Below are 23,628 nucleotides of genomic sequence, written 5' to 3'. Positions count from 1 at the left end.
TGTTCTATGCTCCTAGATAATATAGATCTGATTTGTTAGTTGAAATTCTTAATGACAGGACTTAAGAAGACAAAACAAGACGAAAGAGACAAATAGTTATTTTCTATAAGCTTGAACAGACATCGAGAACAGCACCAGCTGCCATATTTGTACCTACTTTGTAGGGCTGCAGGTATGCAACGCCTTCAAATGAGGCTTCCAGGTAGCAATGGAAACCGATTTCTCATCAGCCGCATAACTACGCCATACACACTACGTGCAGGATATATGGTAAAAAAGAAAAAACAAGGCAAGAGGGAGCAGGGGATGAAACAAAAAATTGAAAAGCAGATTAGTAACCAATACAAGTCATGGCTTTCTTTCATCATTCATAGCACTGATACATGCCTGAGGGGAGGAAGAATACTTTCATAATATCGCCAGGTGGCTGTCAGGTTTGTTCGGCTGGTGTCGGTAGAATAAAGCTGCCAAGAAGCCTGGTATGGGGAAACAATAGAAAAGCACAAAGGAACCAAGAACATGAAGTGACAATGCCACCGCATTGATTATGGAGAGAGAGGATTTTGCTCAGATTGGGATGTACTCTATTAGGTTGATTGAGGAAACACCAGGAAAAAAAGCTACAAAAACTTTTGTTAATCACTGTATACTTTAAATGGTAAAGTAAGAGTTCCTGGCTTCCCGGAAGTGCCAGAAGATATCCAGCACATCAAGGTGCTCAAAAAAGCATCACAGAGATTTATTTGTGACAAGTCCACAGGAAACATTGACATAAACTTGCAGTCTCGGGTAGAGAAAGTGTCATCATATATTTTGCAAATTACAATGAAAACCAGAAAAAAAGCATTTAGAAGAAAAGAGAAGTAATCTCTGTGGTTTAAAACACTGCTAAATGTTTAGAAACACAAAACACATAATTTCAAAGGTGAGTGACCAAAGCATAGCATTGAAAATGTATTCACTGTTAAGATTTGTAACTGTATGTAGGTAGTAAGACAGAACCTTGATGCTACAAACTGGAACAGCTTCCCTGATGTCAGTGTAACTACAGTAAATTGTACTAGTTGAGTATCTGCACTTCCTATATGTTGTAAACCATTAAATGTCATCCAGGTATTCTTGTAAGGAGTGTAATACCCTGTGTTTTGCTATTGCATATCTCCCAGAAATACACTTTATCTTCATCTACAGATGGAGAACCTGTCACTTTGTAAGTTGTTCCGTTGGTTGATTATTCTAATTTTATAAAACCTCTGCACTATTTTTAAATTGAAACTCTTTGGGTTTGGTTTATAGCCAGAGATATTTATGTTTCTTTCTGCTACACCAAATAGTCCTGCAGTTTCCAGTACTTCCTCTCTGGACTTTTATGTTCAAGTAATATTTACACTGAATATTTATTATAAGCTAAAGAAACTGAGAAAAGTATGTTTATATGAAACATTTCAGTTTTCTATAGCAATACTTTAGCTATCTTTAAGCCAGGCAAATTCTTTAGCCAACAGTATATCTATGGCAACAGAGGAGTTAGCACAGACTAATTCTACAGAGTCACTGATTAGAAAATAGACATTATCCAGATAAGCTAGAGTCTATTGATTTCCATGATAGATCATTATCAATATCCACAACAGACAATTTAAGAAAGCCTGGGCACTGTTACAGTAGAAAATGATATGCCATTCAGACACATCCTGCATTTATGAACCTGAAATTTTCTCCAGTCCTGAACTAATTTTTTTTTCCAAAATTTTATTTGCTTTCTCCTGTTTTCCAGTCTCATTTACAAACTGCAGATGCTGAGCTGATATATAGCATGTTACTACCAGCATCACCACACACTGTGGTAATATCAGCCTTCTACTTGTCACCTTTTTGGTTATGTACATAAGGACTGTAACAACCCATCTGGAGTAACATATTCGGAACTTATATGAAGCTCTTGACCCTTTTTTTTTTCCTCTACTCTTTCTCCTCTCTGTTTCTCTTTCTTCACCAGATCCTTTCCAGAGTCAATAATACCAGGATAGAGAACTTTCTTAATAGTCTGAATTCATTGTTGCTAGATCAAGTTTTGTACTTGAATTAAGATATCTGGTCAGAATCATTCCACTCTGTAAAGTCACTCAGAGCACGCTCTGTCATTCCTGTGTGCCTGCTCCTGTCTTTCCTGTTCTGCCAGGCCTTGTGCCGTTGCCAAATCTCTCCATCAGTAATTTTATATAATTTTCCAGATCACTGAAAATTGCTGAACATGAAAATAAACATGTAAATGGTGAACAGCCTTCATTATGGGATCCCACCACAAATGTCTTCTATTCATAATGATTTTCCTCATTGAGAGTTACTTTCTGAAATCAATCAGATAGCTACTTTTAATCTATTTAGCATTCTCTCCTAACTAATATTTTTCTTGAACTGTCATACAGTAATAAGAAGAGGTGCATCCAAATCCTAAATCTATTTTGTGTTTCCTCTTTAAGAATGCTTCAAAGACAGCCTGGCGTCTATCCTGAATTTATTGTGGAATTCTAGTATATTCATGCTCAGCTTCTTTATTTGGGTTTATTACGTCAAAATGAAAACAAAACAAAATGAAACAGCATAAATGGCACACATTTGGGATCCCAAGAAAATAAACTAGGAAGCTAGAAGATTATTTCCCTCTTTTTTTTTTTTCTGCATTGAGTAGAGTAAAGCTTGTTTCAAAATCATTCTTTGGAGGATTTTCTCATTTCTAACTAGGACTGTAAGTTAAGGGAAAACCTAATGCAAAAAACCTAATGCTTTTTAACAAATATTATAGAATTTCAGAATGGTTTGGGTTGGAAGAGACCTTAAAGATCGTCTCATTGCAACCCCCCTGGCATGTGCAGGGACATCTTCCACTAAATCAGGTTGCTCAAAGCCCCATCCAACTTAGCCTCATCATGCCACTTTTGCTTAAAAAAAATCTTTCTCAGTTGTTGATCTGCATCATCATGTCAATACTGGAGCTCAAGCCACTTCAGACAATTTCAGACATTTCAGAATTCTAGTGCCTACATCTCTATCTTTTGAATTAACTAATAGTGAAGGCAATTCTCTGAGCAGGACACATTTCATTTTCACCAAGTATATCAATGACTGAAGCACTCTGAAGCCTGTAGTAGATGAAAAGTAGCTTAATATAGGCAAGAGTGCTGTGCTGTCAGTTGGGTTGTCTAGGGAGCAATTCTATTTTTTCCACTTAATTCACTAACTGCAGGCATGCAATTGATATCCTTGACTTGGTTTCTTTAGCATGAATTTCTTTAGCAAGAAATCAAAAGCTATGCGTAGACGTGCTATATACATGATCCTGGCAATGCACAGCAATCAGTGAACAAACTTATTCTGTGAAACTCACCAATCTGCTAAACATTATTTCCACAAAACTTTCCAAACTGGAGTAATAAAACTTGTTCCAATAAATCAGCTTCTATTATCTTTTCAGTGATTTTGTATTTACCTGAATTAGACTGGCAGCTGGATTCCTTCTTTTCTCAAAGTGTTTCTGACGATGCTGTTCCTGCACTTTTAATGCAAATCCTGAGCCAAGGATGCCCTGCAATACAATATGCCATTTATCACAATGTAGGTATTTTTTTCAGCAAATATACATAACCAACTACAAATGTTTTGTGAAGATGTCAAGCCACATGATTTCTTCAGGTAACACATTTATGACAGTATATGACAGTATGAGGCTTAAAAACAGAGCCCCTTTTGTGGTGAAGCAGGAGACTCCTTATTTAAGGGATAACATCTGTGACACTACTGTTTTGCCAATGACCAGGCCCAACAAAAATGATACCACCACCAGCAGGAAGATGAACCAATACACAGGCTGTATTGTATACGAGAAAGACATTCCATGAATGATTGCTGGAGGTACAAACAGATCAATCAGCTGGTACATAATCGACACCATCCCCAACAATCCCACAAAAGATGTGACTTGGCCCACAACAGGTGGTATAAACAGTGAGCCAAGGTTGCCCATAGTTGGTATGGGAAACAGCCAAACCAGTAAGTTAAAGACATAAGAGAAAGGTGCCCACATGGCGAGTCTCACCCATTCTGTCCGCGTTTACAAAGGCCTAAACAGACCAGGGCCCAGCTCCAGGGAGAGTCAGGAGGTCTGCCCTGAACCAGGAAGCTCTGGGGAGAGCACTCCACAGACAGACACTCCTGACTCCCTGCAAGTGGTCCCAGCTTTTATCCCCAAGCAGACACCTGACCTTTGTCAACTCACTGCGGGACCCCTGGGGCTCATTTCCCTTCTGGCTCTCCCTGCAGGGCCGGCCGCACCCTGGGGGGAAGCTATAAGGCAAACTCACCACCTCTGTATGAAGGGCTGTGGGAATCACCCGTATGTCAACCTTAATGCGGGGGCTCGGGGTTCAAACCCCAGCATTTCACACTACCAATGACCACTCGTCCTAACCATTGCTTGGGTTTGTGCTACACTAAGTTCCTGCAATGCTAAAAGCAATGGGGTTATATATAGATATATACTATCAAGCAGGAACACTCAGAGGAACTTAAGCCAGGAATGATGAAATGATCAGCTGCCAGATATGCCATGTATATATGGACCTTCAAGTCCATATCTGCAGTACTTATGATAAGTTGATTTTAGAAAAGTTAGAAAACACCTTGCTTAACAGATTAAGAGCTTTTCTTCTCAAGTCTTTACCATCTAAATAATCCACATTGTACATTCTATAGGCTATGAAAAAAAAAACTGATGATGAAACCTCTCCCCTTTTAGCCTTTTTATCTTTGAATAAATAAGATAAATTTGACTGGTGCTGAACAGACCCAAAGACTGAGAATGCTGCCCTCCTTGGCTTGCAAGGAGTGTAATATTTCTGCTGGACTTGTCTGCATTATAGGAAAGAATATTTCCACTTGATTCTCAGTCAGGATAAAATAACACTAGAAATGCACAAGATCCACATGTACCTTATTTCACAGACAGACTCAACACAGAAGTGTTTATGAAGAAAATGAGTATCTGTACATAGATATGACACAACGAACAAAAGTTCTGGCATCTGTAATACATAAGGTTATTCATCTTTTACATGTACATTGTAGTCCTGCTAAGACTAACTTTCTTGTTGGTGGTGACTAGGTGACAATGGGAAATAATTACAGTAGCTGCCATTAAATGCCAAAGATTCAAAACCAGGTAATATATTGTAATTATAATGCATTATAATATGCCAGAGATACTGAATTACTCGCTGTACTTAGGGTAAAAAATAAGTGCAGTAGATGAGTCAATGCTGTTGGCAAATGCTGACTTTTAATCTTGGTTTTTTTATACGGTTGAAAACAAAATTATTATTATTACAACATATATGTTTTATAGTGATCTATATATAATAAATCTGAGTATTAAAATATTGATATTCTGTATATATGGCACTGGATACAATACCACAAAATACAAATGTCACTTCTGATTTCATGCTTACTCAATACTTACTTAAAACTGAAAGGGAATTCGCTCACAAAAAAAGAATAGTTATTTCTGAAGCTACACTATATTTTAGTCATTAGATGATTCCCATTTCCATTAACATCTCTTGAGCATTGATAAAAGCAACATAAATAAACCGTGATGTTTATTTACAATCATTCACAGAAAATGAGAGTTGAATTTTTACATTCAATGACATTAACTTTTGGTTGATTTAATGCCTTCTGCTACTCTCTGTTAGTAGCCGGAACATGGTCATACAAGACAATCTACTAGAAATATCTTGCTTTTTAAAAAATAGAATCTAATTCAGAAAAACGTATCAGTTGATGTAAAAAAAAAAAAAAGAAAAAGAAAGCAGTGATATATAAGCCACAATTCATAACAAAAGAAAGAAATTTCGACCTTACATAATAGGCTACCCAATTTAGAAATATTTTCCAGTTTTGTCCATGCCAAACAAACTCCCCAAAACTCAAGAAATGACACTAAACTTTTAATTTGGATTTTGGGTGGCAGTTCACTAGTGCTGCCACAGAGCAAAAAGCCTGAAACTGTTTTTCATGATGTAGAGAGTTTCTCTGAACTTTTTGTATCATAACAGCGGTGGGAGCTATAGAAGTTTCTATTACATCTTTACGAATTTTATATGCATACTCACAGCAGGTAGTGCAAAGAAAGAAATGCCAAGTAGAGCAAATCCTGCAGAAAGCAACCTTCCAAGCCAAGTAAGAGGGGTTTTGTCTCCATAGCCAATGGTTGTCAATGTGATCTAAAAAGAAATGAATGAACAACAGGGTTTACCAGAATTCACTGAGAGGTTAGTTGCAGTTTATTTACATTGCATGAGACAGCATTTCTACTAAATAATCCAAGACACATGAAATATATTGTTGTTTCTAAAAGAAAAACAAATATAAATCAATTAACATGAGTACATTTTTCTACAAAAACTTAATGCTGTTTATGACTGAATAAAACCGAGATAAATAATAAATGTGAGAAAAATACTTAAATAAGCAATAAATAAGTTTAAAATTTAAAAAAAACAGAAGGTCTGGGATCTCAAAGTTGAGCTAAATGATGGGAAATCATGTAAGTTGGGCAGAAACTGTGTTCTTTCCATGAATGTAAAGGTGTTTCAACTATTTTCTGCAGGAAAATATAACTGCATATATTTGCACAACTACACAAATATAAATTACAGAGATTATATCAGAAAAATATAGCAGGGGGGAAGTTGAAGCTCACATATGATATAAAGTCACAGGAATAGCAAGAAGCAGCTGTATTTTGACTAGATGACCTTGACAGTTCCCTTCCAACCCAGTTCATTCTATGATTCTATGATTCTATTTTCTACAAGTCCATCAATACAATTTGAAGTGGATTATCTTCTGAAACACAACACTAATCAAAAACACAACACTAATCAAAAGCTGGAAGGAACTTTAAGACGTTCCTGGTCCTTTCCTCTTCCTTATGACAGGCTCATAATACTATACACCTATATCACTCCTGACAGGAAGGTCTAAGGATTACTGCACAGCAACAGATGCAGAGGTACCTCAGGCTGTTGGACAATGTTGGACAGTTGGACAATGGACAATGCAGAGACTCAGAATACAGATGTTTCAAAAGCTGTGCTGTGGAGGCCAGCACCCCTGCCCTGTAGCGGCAGTGCAGATGATAGCAGAGTTTGGTACACATGGGAGGGCTCTTCACATGCTGCTCGTTGACTGCAGGACACATAGAAATACAGCACATATGCAAATGCCACTGGGATAATGGTGTGTGGTTGTGCTTTACTGGCAAAAGATTATGGCTTCATGTCTGTGTGTGGCTGAGGGTCTGGACTCATGGAAATGTCCTTCAGGCTACTCCTGACCTGGGAAGCATGGCAGTGCCAAACTTGGGGACCGGACTGGCGAGATAAAAGTCATGTTTCTGCACTTCCCTCTTGGATAGTTTGGACCCACCCTGCTGCCTGGTACAGGTATCTGGAGGAGGTGTGGGCAGAGCAGAGGACTTCCAAAGGCTGGGTGGGAGGCTGTGAGGCGTGTGCTCAGCCAAGGGCACATGATATTAATGGACAAATATAGACAACAGTAGGCTGAATGCCAAGGACTCTAGGGCCTGTTATTAGTGGAGAACACGTGCATGGAGGATTATTTTACATCGTGTACCAAATGTGGGCAAGTTTGAACTTAGCAAATATCCTTGCAGGAGTGAATTCTTCAGAAAAATGCCTTCTAGAGACATTATTTAGCTTCCAGCTTCCTCAAAGTTCATTTCTATGCAAGACGGCCACAGCAATTCTATTTAATGCCAGGGTCATCACGGGACAAAAGAAGGAAAGTCTTTTGGAAGTAATTAGATTTCAACTATTTAGGGCTCTGTAGATAGTAAACAGTGCTTTTAATTGCTTCCATTGTTGGGAACAAGTTGCGGGTGTAATTTACCCTGAGAAACCCATGGTGACTAAAAGACAGTGAGCTGAATTAAAGCTGCAGCTGAAATTTCAAGTGGATATCAAGTCTCAAGTTTTGTAACACTAGCTTGGTCAAAGACATACCACCTTGTGTGCTTGTCAGGTCTTGCTCTCCTTCCTTGCTCCTCTTCACTTTCCTGCCCCATCCTCTCTTTCTGGCTTTTGCTGGACTCTTTGGAGAGCCAGTGCAACCCAGGAAGGTAGAGAGAATTATCCACATTTCTGTGTGGTTTGTTTCTGCTGTTTCAGTGAGTTGTGTTAGCTCATTGAGGAGCCTAACAATTTCCAAAGCCTTCACAAGGCAGTGTGTGGATGAGATTGAGTGATAAAGAGGAAAGGATTCATAGAATCACAGAACGGCTTAAGTTGGAAGGGATCTTAAAGATCATCTAGTTCCAACTCCCCTGCCATGAGCAAGAACACGTCCCAGGAGAGCAGGTTACACAAGGCCTCATCCAACGTAGTCTTGAACACATCCAGTGATGGAGCAGCCACAACTTCCTTGGTAACCTGTTGCAGTGTTTCACCACCCTCATAGTGAGGAACTTCCTTACATCTAATCTAAATCTAATGCAGCTCCCTCTTTTCTGGCAGCTCTTGGCCTGGCAGAGAGGCTTGATTTGGTTTTCCTTGGCTTATTGAAGAAGGTATTCCCAGCTCTTCTCATCAGATGGCAACTGCCGAACAGTTTGAGGCTATTAAGACTCTGAGAGCAGCGAAGCACTTGAACAAATGAATCCCTGAATAGAAGTTCCTCAAAATTTCTTTCCAGGCCAGTCATTGCAAAGCAGTTTGAAGCCCTGGAACAAGCCCTGTTTCTTGGCTTCTCTCCAGCTCCCTATCTCTGCCAGACGCTGGAAAGTACAGAGATATCTCCTGCCTGGGCTGACAAGAAGGAAATAGTACTCAGTGTCATCTGCATATTAATGATATTGCCACTGAACTGTCTTACGAAGAAGCCAAAGATAAACTTGAACCTTTGGGATCTGACATCTGGGAGCAATCCAAAACCAGGAGCAGTCACACAAACTGTATCTCTGGAATTTCTCCAAAGAAAATAACAAGACCATATTAAATCCTTTCCTCTCATTCTTTTAGGTCCTGAGGACTTAATGGTATCAGTCTATAATTAGGAATATCGGTGGCTTCTTGCTCACTTTGAGCTGTTTTATCTCAGTATGGTCTTTACATGTGCATATAGGTGTCAGCACCATGAAGGACCTTCTTACTCAAGGCTGAACAAATGGGTTTGATCTTCATATTATGTTCCTCTCATCACAGAAGTAAGAAAATATTTTTCCAAACAGCTTCAGGGTCAAGTTCAGGAATGATCCTCTGCATCTTTGTTAGTGCTGTAGGAGAATGACTAAACCACTGGCCAGGCCTTGACTGGAATAATCTTGAAGTTAAAAAACCAGAACAGGGTGTGGAGAACTACTGGACATGAGACCATGACAACATGAGAAATTCCCAGAAGTCATTGATAATAATATAAGAAGCAGACTGAGATTACAGCTAGCACTGTGAGTGAAGGCTAGATCCCATGGGAGCTTAAGGAATAAGTGATCAAGGTTCAAAGGTGACTGGAGGAAGTTATTTGGGACCTTTTGGGGATTATAGTCTTGCAAGGACAACAGCACCTATGTGACAGCATCAGCAGTGCCATATAAGGCCAAGACTGAGTACGTAACAGAACTACAAAATCTGGAGCTAACCTGTGAAGGTAATTAGGGACAGGTTGTTTATTTGAGCGGAGACTTGGAAAGTGAAAGCAAAATGGTGAAAACGAGGATCAAGATTCAGTAAAAGAAATAACAAGGTGTGCAAATCATGTCTTCCTGGGGATACCTGCTGAGCAGCCCTGCGCCTGATCACCACAGCCTAAACTAGGACAATAAACCAAACCTTTTAGAGTTTATTTGTATAGGATTCTGTCCACCCAACTTGAAAAATAAAATGCTTAGGTTTTAGCATTATCTGGTCACTGCAACATGGACAATGGAAAGAGAGATTCCTCCAGTAATTAACTCCTTCTGTCCTAAAGTATAGGACTTGGGTTTGCCTGAAAACAAATGTCTAGTGCCATCTGAGATGCTCTTGGGCATCTGAACAAGGACCACTCACAGGAGAGGCAGCAGACTCATCAACAGATCTTGCATGGCACTGTATGCCTGTGTTCAAGCCAGTGAATCACACTCCTACATGACTAAATGAGGTAGATGAGTCCTGTCTTTTGTACCAGATGCAAAGCACTAGTGTCTGGACAGACCAGTCAAAGCAGTCAGTGTCACCTGGTTAGACTCAAAACTCACAATGATGATGGAACTTCTGCTATATCTCGCTGCTGGAGCTAGTAAATATACCACTAATAAGTGAGGTAATATAATAATGAATATGATTATATAACCTAGGTGCCTTCAATTAGATGAGACAGGACCCAGGAGGCTCTCTTCTATCCTAATATTTCTTTCTGATGTCATTTTATGATCTGCTAGCAGTACTTACCTCTTGAATCTTTACAAGACATCAATTAACTGAAAAAAAATGTAGTTTGCTCATTCTATCATTACATTAAATGGGAAAAATGTCGTCAATATTAACTCATATGAGTTAGTAATTGTGACAATATTATTCATTGTAATATGTTTTTTTAACCTAAAGGTCACTGTGAAGTGTCAGAACCATTCTTTTCCAATAGTAACTACTGGATACTACCAGAAAATAATGACTTTTTAAGAGATACTGTCAAATGTGTAAGAGAGACAGGAATCTTAATTGCATTGCATCTGCAGGTAAAACTAATTAATGTACAAACTAAATGTCACTGTAAGCACACACAGTTCTATCTAACACTAGCAGTTCTCAGAAAACTATGCATGGTTTGCTTTTGAAATACTTAAGATTTCAAATTGACCTTTTGTTCCCATGTAGTTATTTTATTCCATTAAATGAATTTGCCTTCTCTACCAAAGCAAATTTTGAACTCGAGCTCTTCCTATAACACACACTGTTGTGTGCTGCTGTGTTAGACAGCACTGTGGGGATCCCAAGCACAAGAACATTCACAATAGTAACGTTAGCACGATGAACGGCAGGTTGCACAGTACATCATGCAATTGCAAATACAACGGCATATTCATATGTAAATTAGGATGCCATATCCTGCCTTTCATTTCAGTGTAAAAATATGGGCTTCAGAAATGGAGTCAGTGAAATGACCAGAGGAGGGCATGTCCTTCAAATAATCTGGATTAATGAATAGGTTAATGGCTGCATGCTGGATCTCATACTGTAAGGGGGGAGGGCCCTCTAAAAGCTTGAAAACTAAGGCTACTAGTTGTGACTGAATTCACTGCAGTCTTTTTTTTTCCTTGTACCTTTGCCATCACAGAATTCAGTCTGGGATTTGGTACATACTCCATGGTTTAAGTTAGAAAAACTTTTGCAAATAAGCAAATCAATGAGACTAAGCATTGATTATCCCCTAGAATGCCACACAATCTGACCTTTTCAAAATCTGCATGTGGGTTAATCTGGCAGTAAAAACAACCATGACTAAGAAGCACATTATGCATTTCCCACATACTGTTTTACATATTATACAAAAAATACTATTATTCAAATGGCAAAGGTAACAGGTAAGGGGGAACTGTGTGCACTTAAGCACATTAAAAATTTAAATGAATTCATGTCACACACTTGGAAAAGAAGAAAAGATACAGAAATATACAACATAGATCATTCTCAGGTTTTTGATTACAATTTGTTGTTTTTTCCTGCTGATATCAAGAAAATATTCCTATTTTCTCAGTTGCACTACTTATTTGACCTATGAGTCACACATTTTCACTTCATAGCTTACAAAATATTTTAAGCACCACTTTATACAATTATTATTTCTTAGCAGGGTTTTCCCCCTAAAAAATAGCAGTCAGCAGGTAGTGGAAAAGCAAATTCTAAAACAAAGATCCTGTTCCTGCTGTTAGAGCTGGTCAGGGAAAAGGATCTGGATCTAACATGAGCCTCGGTTAGATGTCAGAGTTGAGGTTTGAGTTTGCTGGGACTTTCCTGTTCCTCGTGCATATATTTCCCCTCTCTATTGCCCGCTGGCAGGTGGGTACAATCTTCTGCTTAGTCCCAACTCTCTACATATGGAGTGCCAAATCCCACGTGGGTTTGCAGATAGGTAGAGGGTGTTTCTTGGAGAATTGAATGCTTCACAGTGGGCAGGTTAGAGAGCTTTAAGACAAACCTGGACCTCAGCTTTCAAGGAAAAGTGAAACATAATAAACTACAGTGAGTGAGGGCAAAAACTTTTCTCATGACCTTAGCCACAATGAATTGTATATGTGTGTGGATTACAGGATTAAAATGTGCATCTTATCAGAGATTTGCTCTAAAGCAACAAGTTTCAGGAAAAATATTTCTATATATTTGGAAATGCACAAGTAAGACCTACTAGGTCTGGCTTTTCCAAGCTCCCAATTTTGTGCACTGATAACACAGAAATGTAATCTCTAGGGAAGACATGTAAGAAATTATTAACCCTTAGATTAACAAATTTCAAATCCACAAACTAGTCCTACTAGTAGAAAGTGACTTTGACCTTTGCTCGAAAAGTAACCAAAACTTATTAAAAATATTTCTCAAGGATGTAAAGATTTTGGAAAGGGTTTTTGCACAGTCCATCTATGCATGCTCTGAGCCTGCAGATACTACTGAGCCCAGATGAAGCCTTGTCAGCAGAAGGTCTGAGGTGAGAAAGCTTCATTTCTCCATCCCTCTGATAAGGAAAGGTGGCAAAATCTGATATAGGTCTCACACTTATTCGAGGGAAACTAATGAGTGTTCTAGGTTATAGCAGCATTAATGATCACACAGTTATCATTTCACTAGCCAGAAACTGTCGGAGCTCATGCTGCTAGTCATACTGTATCAGAAGGAAAAGAAAAGCAGTTTTATACTGCCTAGCAATAGCTCTGATCAAGGCTTTGTTTGGGCATATTTCTTAAGCAGACTTCTTCTGCAGGAATCTAGCTCACTATAGGGCATTTTTAAGCAAAAATCCCTACACATCATGCCATTAAAAAAAAAAAAAAAATCGAAGTTTCAGACCTAGTTTTTCTTTGTTAATTTAAAACCTAGTTTATTTAAACATGCAATCATTCATATAAATCTCCTTTTGGAAAAGCAGTTAGACATGTACTTAGATCCCACAGTTTTCAGCAAAGTAAAAACAATTGATTTGATAGATAAGCATGAGCTCAACTAAGTCAGAGCTTTTACACCTGCAAAAATAACACTGCTGAAACAGACTGAGAATATTTATTCTTGCTTGTTGTGCTCAGGGTACAGAGAAAGGACAAACAGCATCATTCTAAAGGCACTGCTGATATTCTTCCCCTCACCACAAAGCTAGTGTAAGATTTTTTTCCCTCTTTCCTTGCTGACACTTGTTCCTCTTCCTGCATTGAAGCTCACATCTATCTGATTTGGATCAAAGCAGTTCTTTGTGGGACCATGTAACAAACTGTGTTACTGAAAGAATCTAGGTTAAAAGATAGAATGCTTTCTTCTCTTGAAGGTTTAGTGGTCTAGTTTGCAGCAGAAACACATAAACAGCTGTTCTGCAGGATGGGGTGAAATTAACTGTGTATGTGTAAATGAATAGCTGGAGGAGGGAGCTTCTTGGAGCAATTCTCTGTCAGTGAAAACAATTCAGTGAACAGCACACTAAGTTCAAAATCCACAGTAGATTGAATTCAAAGCACTCCAGCATACTGGTTAAAGAGTGCATATTGGTTTTCTGTACTTACTGTGCCCCACCAGAGAGCATCTGCATATGTGGAGAATTGGTTATTTGCATCTTTTTCCACCAGATAAACCAGGAAAGATGAAAAGATGAGTACTAAAAATCCTATGTACCAGGCTGTGATTAATTCCTAGATAAAAGAAATCAGAGATCAATATCCATTTGAAAGACTGAACAGAATGGCATTTCAAGGAAGACATAATAAAAAGATCCACATATTTTTTTTGGTTTTTGAGCAGGTGAAAGTCAAATGCTTCCCTATAGATGCAAATTTTCTCTGAAAGCGGAATGAATCTAATCCTATGGTTTGACACTTCAGCAACTTCAGCAATATCAAGAACAATATTTCCAACACATTCTAAAAACTGTTAGTATTTAGAATGGTCTGATGTATCTGCACTAATGTCCATTACAATTGGTGTTACTTCAGAGAATTTTAGGTATTCTGCTCAAAACTGATGTTTGTTTCCTTGGCTTCTTGTTGAATCACATCAAGTGAAGATATCAAGCAGACAAAACCAGCATCTAGGATTACATACCTTGCTATGTGCATAAACTACTGAACCTAATAATTTCCAAGTGCCTCCTCTTCGGTCCATGCGCACCATACGAAGGATCTGTAGGAAACGAAGACTTCTCAGTGCTGATGTTGCAAAAATGTTACCCTGAGTTTTTGCAGAAACAACTGCTATTGAAGCGATGAGAACAATGATGTCTGAAAGAAATATATTACAGAAAACATTAATGTCTAAGTACCAATAAATAACACACACATATACACGAGCTGAATGAGAGGACAAAAGAGAGACTCCTGTGGTGGGTGAGAGTCCAAACTGCTCTTCCTGTTTGAGGCAAGGATGTGAGGTCAGGGCTGGTGTCAAATACTACCTCGAGAGCCTCCAGGGTGAAAACTGAAGGTAGTAGTTTTGAAAACATATGGGTAAGAGCAGCAGTGTTGAAGGAACCTCATGTAGGAGCTTTGAAGCCTGATGTAGCAAACTGTACAAATTAGTAGATGGATTAGAACTTTTTCCCTTTATATCTTTCTTATAGCAACTTTCCTATGGAAAGGCAAAAAGAAAACAAAGGTAAGAAAAACACAGAGCAGCCCCAGTGGTGAGAGTCCAGTGGAACTGGACTTAGAAGCACACATATAATTTTCCTACAAGTACAAACGCCGCATGGTTGAGCCATGTAGTTTCTGGACACAACTGCCCTGATGTACTGTAGGCTGCAAAAGAAGAAATACAGTGCTAGGTACTGAGAAGCATTCTTTTAGCTGGCAGCCTGGAAAGTTTGTTGAAGCCCAGCAAGTGTTAGGATTTATTTCTCCAGGTCACAGACTCAAACTGTGAGAGTGAGTTTGTTCTGCATGAGCTAATCAGCCAGCTGCCTCTAGAGCCGGAATGGCATTTAAAGGGAGATGAGGAGAAGCAGCACAGTGATGGCACATGGATGCTGTGAGAAGGCATAACATTCTTTTATGATGATTGGGGCAGACACACCGGTGTGCATGGAGTGGAAAAGCACAGAACAAGCTCTGTGTTACTTTACTACCTCATAATTAATTTCCTGACCTTCTTTAAAAGCTTAAAGAGCCTTTGTAAGAAACACTGGGTTTAAAACTTAGGATTTGGTGATGTTCACATGTCTCTGTGGAAGGATACTCTAAACCCATATTTGCCAGCGAAGAACTGAAATCAAGCTCTTGTTGACAGGAGTTTTACTTCTTTTTTGTTGGGTATGAATACTCATCTTGTCCCAGGCATAGATCCTACAAGTCAAGAATGACCCAGTAAGTGAAAAAGCCTCCACAGGTGAGCAGTGAGAGAGACTGGTTGTGCCTACAAGCAGGAGGCTGTTCCCTTAGTCTGCTCCAATGCAGTAGGAAATAGCCTTGGTTCATTCTGCTCAGCCACTGAAGTAAATTAATTCCAAATACCCTTGCCTGAAAACATCCTGGGTTTCTGTGAACTCACCTATGGATGATTTTGTCCTCTTACTACAGTACTAAGGGTACAGACAACCTGTGGTTTAAGGAGTGTCCTGTTAAATTGTGGAAATTCTTGTGACAAGATGCTAAAAGTTTAAATAGCTTCAAAGCCAGTGCAATGATCTCATGGGATAAGATTTAATCCAGGCTAATTTATACCAAGAGCCCACTTCTGGCTCAGGACATCTCCAAGGACCAGGCTGTTGGAGGCTGAGAAACTCTTAAGGAGAAATATAGCTATATGCTTGCTCTGCTTGTGTAACCTTCTCTGACTGTTCACCGTTGGCTACTGTCGCTGTCAGATGCAGTCTGTTAGGCTAGGCTGACCTCCTGCCCGTCTTATGCTCCACATTTTAAAATGCCTTTGGCTACTACATAGGTGGATTGTAGGTGGCTACTATATAACTGGCTACTAAAACAGCTGGATTTGCTTCTAGATGTAAATCCAACAAGTTCAGAGATCAAGGGGAGCCAGAAATGGATACAGTATCCTGGGGTGTCTCTGCACGGTACAAGTCTCATGAGCACAACAAGCACATGCAGGAGGTCTAGGTGAGAATTCAGAAACAGGACAACTAACCAGGAAAAGTTAAAGACATCACAAATTGTAACAGAGATCAGAAAAATAGCTGGGGTGTGATTCAGCTCCATGTGAAGACATTTAAATTTAGGTGCCTAGATTGAAGCAGGTGTCTGAACATCCCATGCAGCACAAGGAAATGATGTCAACTTAGAGAGGTGCACCTAATCCTCAGGAAGGCTCTTGCTGGCTGCTTAGCTGACTCACGTGCTGGGTTTAGTAAAAAAAGGTTCAATTCATCTGCCCAAATTTATTTGTCCAGTGCCATCTGAGACGTCTTGAGATATCAGAGACACCCTGTAGGTCTGGCAGCTATGCTCTCAGACCTGGGACAGCTGTGCCCTTCAGGAGAAGTTGCTGAGAGCAGGGAATATCATGTAACAGGGGACACCTCTATGCAATCCTCTGAACTAAGCCCTAGATCTTGACCTACTATACTGGAAGTACGAGACACGTAGCATACACATACCCACCTACAAGCAAATTTCTATATTTATCTGTGTGTATCTAGATCTAAGGCTCACACTGAGCATGCTGGAAGGACTTGAGAAATACAGACTCTGTTGAAGAGTGTCCCTGGTAACTAACATGATATCAAGGTTAGCTTGGCTTGTCCTGTGCTGCTCTGAGAAGAGCAGCAATCTAGCATCTATTTTTAATTAGTGGTGACTGGCTAGCAGCAAATCAGATCTCATTAGAAATGCAGTGTGCAGTCCTGCAAATCCTCCTTAGAACTTAAATACTATGAAATATGGATTTGGTCTGGAAATTATTAAGATGGGAGTTTTGGGTACCCTCAACCACTCTTAATAGAGTAGTTTTTTATAAAAGCCAATGATTTGCCCCTGCCCTTATTCCTGACCATTCCAGGAGCTGTGATAGCTTTCCTTATAACATACAGCTTCCTGGAGGTTGTCCACTGAAAAAAAAATCAAATTAATTCAGCACTGCACAGCATCTGTGCCACTGGAAATTCTCCGTACACTGACTGAGGGTCTCTGGTTCCCTCCGAGCACGTGAGAAAAAGAAGCCAACAGCAGCATAGATCTTTTTTTACCTCTTTAAAAGTACTGGTCCAAAAGAGAGATCTACTTGTGTATATCCTAGATGGAGGGTAGGGATGCAGGAAGGCAAAGGGAGGAGAGGAATGGGGGAGCAGAAGATGCATTGGCACATTTTTAAAACACAGTTGAAGGGAAGAGAACTTTCCCAGGCTGCTGGTGTGTTTTTCACACCTTGTTCTCTCATCTTCTTCACCTCTTCACAGAACAGCCCTCACCCCCAAAACCACTGCCCCAACTCCTCAGGCTGGGCACAGGGATTCACTGCCTAGGGCAGCCCTCCCTGGCTGTGTTTGACTTGGAAGCAGGGAAGGCAGGCAGGCACATTATTTCAGTGACTTGCCAGGAACAGGTGTAAGATAAATAAAAATAAACCCTTCTTGGAATAAATCGGAGTCTAACGAAAAGTTTGCAACAGTTGAAAGTCACTTCTAAATGTTAAACTTGCTTGGTTTTCTTATTTAAACATACCCTAGAAAAATGAAAAATTATGTACTTTATGATTCTCTGCCTTATAAATTTTTATCGAACATATCTCAGGTGCCATTTGCCCTCTTTTAAGCAAAACAGCAAAATGTTCTTCTGAACTTCCTTTCATGTTCCACTTGAATTTAGCTAGAATCTCCATGGTATTTCTGTATTTTAAGAAGGCTTTAGTGAAATTCGATCAATATTTTTCTCGTTATCTTTTAGTGGCAAAACTGAGAAATCGGGAAGAAGTAAATAGCAACATTTCAATTAATTTAATGGGGTCTCAAGTTTCACTCTGTATCTTGCTGTAAAGCAGCAGGAAAGTTAGGGATGTGAGAGTGAGTAATGGGCAATATAATCCCAAACTTCTCTATAATGAATTAATAGGAAACAGGAGTTTCTGATGCACATTAAACATCTCTTTAGCTATGATCCTGATATTATTCACTCTTCAGAAATATCTCTCATATTTTTAGCCTTGCAGATAGTGTCCTCCCTTATTAAGTCCAGTCTCAGATTTCAGATCTTCTCAGCAGTTTTTGCAGCGTTCAATTCTGAACACTTTGTTTCAGGTTAAACACCAAAAACTGAATTCTTCCACTTCAGACGTTTCACCTCGTACCTCTAAAGAAACCCAAGATGACATGAAAGTTTTGTTAACAGTAACACAGCAAAAGCTTTTTTAGTTGAAAACCACCATGTTAACAACTGAAGGCTCTTCTGAAAAATAAATATATTAACCCAGAACTCATGTGTGTAATAGATTATATTTGTCTATTGACCAATCTCACTAAAATAGTGACATATACGTACAGACAAGGAACTGAAGCATAGTATTGCAACAACCTGAAACTCGAATAGCTCATGAGAGGTGTGCCAGGCTGAGTTCCCCACTTCACAGAGGAAGGACAATGTTGAGCTGCCTTACCCTACTCAAGCTCAGTCAGAAACTCTGGCTAGCTTGGGTCACTGATGGAGCTGTGGTTAGCATTTCGAAACTGTAAACTCTTCTAATGGCAACTTTTTGACTAAGAGATTAATAATGATAAAAAAGAAGACATCAATAATCATCATAGACTGGCTTACTTCTAATGGTTTTTTCAATGTAACTTTCCTACTATGAACTTTTTTGATGTGCTATTAGGACGATCTCTAAAATGACAGAAAGATTGTTAGAATAATATTAAGAAATGTAACTAATGACAATCTCTCACATCCTCAAAGCTCACGTACGTGCTCAAACTAATACACAAACTTGCTTTATCTTTCTCTCTTTCATAGTTTTCAAAGTCTTAGTGTATAAAAAGTTGTTAGTGAGAGCTTTTCCTGTTGCCTACATTTAGTGCTCATGTGTTGGAACATCCTTTCCTCCTAAATAAAAATAACACTGAGCAAATACAGGTTAAAAGAATATGGTGATATTTTTTCTCTCTGAATTTATCTGAATAGAAAATGAACAATATTTAATCATTTTAGCTTCATCACTACACAATCAAAATAGTATTTTTCTATAAATTTATAGAAAATGCTCTAAGTTTACACATTCTTATCAAAAATATACAGAAAAGTGCAGTGGCTGTCCATTACAGTGTCTGCTCTGGGTACAGAATAGTACAGAGAGGTAGTGAGCTAGGACAGGAGTAGGTCACATTTGCCCCTAAAACTGCAGGAATAAGCAGAAAACCTCAACAGTGTGGTTTATCTAGCCTGCAGCTGTATTGACTCACAATGTAATTACCAGAACCATGTGACCAAATTTAGGCCACTCTTAGGCTGTTCCCCTAAGGTCTAATTTTGGGCTAGAGTTGTTATCTATGACACAGAGAAAAGATATGGCTTGTGGTGGTCATTTCTTATGAATAGTTCTCAGGACAGTTCATTATCCTAAATCCTAAAGTTACTCCACTGGTGAGAAAAACAGCACTCTTATTCTGTGGTGCTGGTGAAAAAAACCAGTACTCTTATTCTGTGGTGTTACAGGGCCACTGGGCTCCATAATCTTCTAAGAGCACCAAGGGTGCTTTGACATTAGCTCCATCTGCTTACCGTGGCACAGGCTATGCAGTGTATCACAGCACAGTGAGTAATTACTCTCTCACTTGCTGAGGAGTTTAAATAAATTCTGATCTAGATTTACAACAACTACACAGAAATAATTAACAGCTTTCTATTTTGAGTCACTAGGACATGTGAGTGGTGGAAGGGAGGGAATGGCAAGTGATCTACATTTTTGGACAAGTGGTCTGTGGGTTGGGTGGGGAACTGGGTGACAGGCTGCACCCAGAGGGTGGTGGTAAATAGCTCATTTTCAAAATGACAACTTGTCACAAGTGGTGTCTCCAAGGAATCGATATTGGGCCCAGCACTCTTTGATATCTTCATAAGAGAACTGAAGGATGGAATCAAGTGCACCCTGATGAAGTTTGTTAATGATACCAAACTGAGTAGGGAAGCACACACATTGGAAGGGAGAGCCACCTTGCAGGAAGACCTGAATAGGCTGGAAGAGTGGGGTAAAAAGAACCTTATGACTTTCAACAAGGATGTGTAAGGCCTTGCACCTGGAAAAACATAATCTAGGTGTGCAGCACAGGCTGGGATCTACCTGGCTGAAGAACAGCTCTGTGGAAAGGGACTTGTTGGTCACGGTGGACAACAAGCTCAATAGGAGTGGGCACTGCTGCTGTGGCACAGAAAGCCAACAGAATGCTAAGTTGCATCAACAAGAGCATCACTAGCAGAGATGAAAAAGCCATTATCCCACTCTGTCAGCATTTGTCAGGCCACATCTGGAATACTGTGTTCAGTTTTGGTCTCTCTATACAAAAAAGACATGGACAGGCTGCAGAGGGTCCAGAGAAAGCCTACAAAGATCATCGAAGAACTGGGAAGTTGCCATATGAGGAAAGGCTGAGAGAACTGGGTTTGTTCAGCCTTGAGAAAAGAAGGCTTAGGGGAGACCTTATCATTGTGTTCCAATATTTAAAGGGCATCTACAAAGAAGATGTACAGTCCCTTTTTACAAGGAGTGACATGGAAGAGATGAGGTGTAATGGGTACAAGTTACTCCCAGGGAGATTTTGGTTCAACATAAGAGGAACATTTTTCACAACAAGGACAACCAGCCACTGAAATAACCTCCACAGGGAGGTGATGGAGGCCTGGCCACTGGACATTTTTAAGGCTCAGCTGGACAGGATGCTGGGCCATCTTATCTAGACTATGCTTTTGCCAAGAAAGGTGGGACCAGGTGATCCTTGAAGTCCCTTCCAACCTGATATTTTATGATTCTGTTTTAGTTTTTCTAATATCACTTTGTTTGTAGCTTGTGTTCATTGCTCCTCTCAGAACTCCATTCATTTTTTCTACCATGATCTCCACAGCTAGCTGTCTGGGACAAGAGGGTATCATCTAATCAGTATGTGAAAAAAAAAAAAAGCTGCACTTCTTCAGATTCCTAAAAGAAAAGATCTGTTCATACAAACTTGTCTATACGAACAGCAGCCTTTTTGCATAGCCTGGCAACATATTTGGCATTGATGTATTTTATGCTGCTGTGGGCTGGTTAAAAAGAAAAACAAAAAAAAGGAAAAGACATTAATATAATTTAAGGCTTCTGAATAACCTAACAGAGAGGTATTCAGAGAGAGAAATAATTGTACCATTATTCCTTGGACAATTGTTGAGAAAGGTCATAGAACGGAAAAGGTCATTTCATCATAACTGGTTACAAAAGTGCTTTTAGCTTCAGACATGGGATTAACCACTTCCCTCTGCTGGTTCAAGAGGGCAAAGAATAAAAATTATGATTAGAGTATGCTGCAACAGTTAATTGAAAAGAGGCAAATCGTAATGTTTTTACCAGGTGGCAGTTCCTCTGCTGTGTGAATAGTCCCCTTGCTATGAAATCAGTGTGATATTTCACATAGTTATGGCAAAAAAATTTGGTCAAATATGGGCTGAACTTCCCATGACCTTGCATAAGTATTTACCCCAGAAAGAAGAATTTTCAATATTTTTCTCTAAAATGTTGATATTTTATTTTTTTAAGCATTAAACCTGTAAATACATCTCTGAAGAGAGGGATGATCAATGTTACCATATTTAGAAAGATGATGTATGTTACCATAATTTGTAAATTATCCATTGAAAGAAGCAGAACCATTTATTGATAAAGTACAATTCAGTATGTGCAAGATTGTCAAAATATGCGAACTGGATTTTTAGAGACTACTATGGAGACTCTTTCGAGGTCACCTGGATTCACCCTCTGAAATATGACATGCCTAAACATTATTCTCAATCTACTAAAAAAAAACAGTTTAATGTCATCTGTCAAATTATAGCACCTGAACACCTCTATCATAATTTGGGAGAGGCAGGAGGCTGAGCTATGCACATTCCACAAAAAGCTGAGGAGATTTACAGCAATAATGCCTCATTTTTACAGAAGAAAAAAGCCTAACCACTACCATCAGCCAGAAAACCCTGCGAGCAATATGAGATAATCTGAGTTTTGCACATACTGAAAATAACGGTGCTCAGGATCTTGAGCCCTTGCAAATTTGCTTTCAGTTATATCTGAATATAACTTTTCTTTCTGGTCAGGGATCAGGTCTCTCTGCTCAGATGCCAGGCAGGTTATGATTAATCGTCACCTACTAGTAAAAGTAATTGGCAGGATATCTTCAGGAAATTCTTGGGATGGATGATGCTGTTTGATTTTTGCAGATGTTGTTGTCACTCCAGCCAAAAGGTCTTTGTGTTTTCAAATATATAACACTCTCTGGATGGAAAACTTCTTAATTGTCATTACAGATGAAGAACACTGGTGATTTTGCTTCCATCTGTGATCTTTTCTCAAGATGAAAAAGCAGTTGGTATTTTAAGGAATAGGGAAATGAAATAGTTTTCTGTATCAAGATAATTCACAGAGATAAACACAGATGAGTGTGAAAATTGACTTTTACTGCTGTTGAAAAACAGGAAGATAGGGATGTATGGCAGTGGCACATAGAAGAGAAAGAAATTATACAAAGTGTGTAATACTGTCTAGGCACTGAAGTGGAACTTAAAAAAAAAAAAAAATCCAGAGGCTACTACCTCTACTCTATTGATTTTTTTTGTTATTGTTCTAACAATGGAAGAGGGCTACATTAGTCACTGACCTCAATTCAAAAGAGTTCAGTGAAACTGATCTGTGCATAGAAACTTGGATTTTTCTTACTCATCAGCTGAGCAATACTCCAGTGAAGAGAGAAAAGAGATGAACCATCTTGAACCCTTCTCTCTATCTATAGTTTTCATTTTCAATGTATTGGAGTCATCTGGTTAAGCAAAATAACTTAATGTGAAATAAAAGTGACCTGGAAATACAAGACATCTTCTTTCTAGGATACATATTAGTTTTTATAGACAAGGGGGGACTCTTTAGCAAAGCAGCTCACCAACTTTTAAAGTCATCTTTTCTGGCCAAAAGAAAAGGTAGGAATTAAAATTATTTAAGATAAATTAAATTAAAATGTTAAATATGTATATAAAATAACATATAATGTTATTTACATGCCATATAAACCTCATGTAATATGTGATAATAACATAATACATTACACAAAATACATATGTATTTGTATGGTAAAAGCACTCCTGTGTGGTGCTTATACAAAATAAATATGTATTTATTTTGTAAAATCACTACTGTGTGGTGC

General features: G+C 38.9%; 1 protein-coding gene across 1 annotated transcript in view; it reads right to left on the bottom strand.

Moving 5' to 3' along the window:
* KCNQ5 (potassium voltage-gated channel, KQT-like subfamily, member 5) overlaps nucleotides 1–23,628 on the bottom strand; it is an 86,660-nt gene that overhangs the window by 33,069 nt on the left and 29,963 nt on the right. Inside the window, exons 3-7 of the mRNA XM_008937394.1 lie at nucleotides 14,355–14,530; nucleotides 13,820–13,945; nucleotides 6,174–6,284; nucleotides 3,491–3,586; nucleotides 158–252 (exon numbers count right to left, since the gene is read on the bottom strand). Coding sequence (XP_008935642.1) covers nucleotides 158–252; nucleotides 3,491–3,586; nucleotides 6,174–6,284; nucleotides 13,820–13,945; nucleotides 14,355–14,530 — 604 coding nt within the window. The remainder of the gene's footprint in view (nucleotides 1–157; nucleotides 253–3,490; nucleotides 3,587–6,173; nucleotides 6,285–13,819; nucleotides 13,946–14,354; nucleotides 14,531–23,628) is intronic.

Source organism: Merops nubicus, unplaced genomic scaffold (genome assembly GCF_000691845.1).
Source record: "Merops nubicus isolate BGI_N331 unplaced genomic scaffold, ASM69184v1 scaffold7443, whole genome shotgun sequence".
Classification (NCBI taxonomy): domain Eukaryota; kingdom Metazoa; phylum Chordata; class Aves; order Coraciiformes; family Meropidae; genus Merops; species Merops nubicus.
This window is presented reverse-complemented; position numbering and strand designations above follow the sequence as displayed.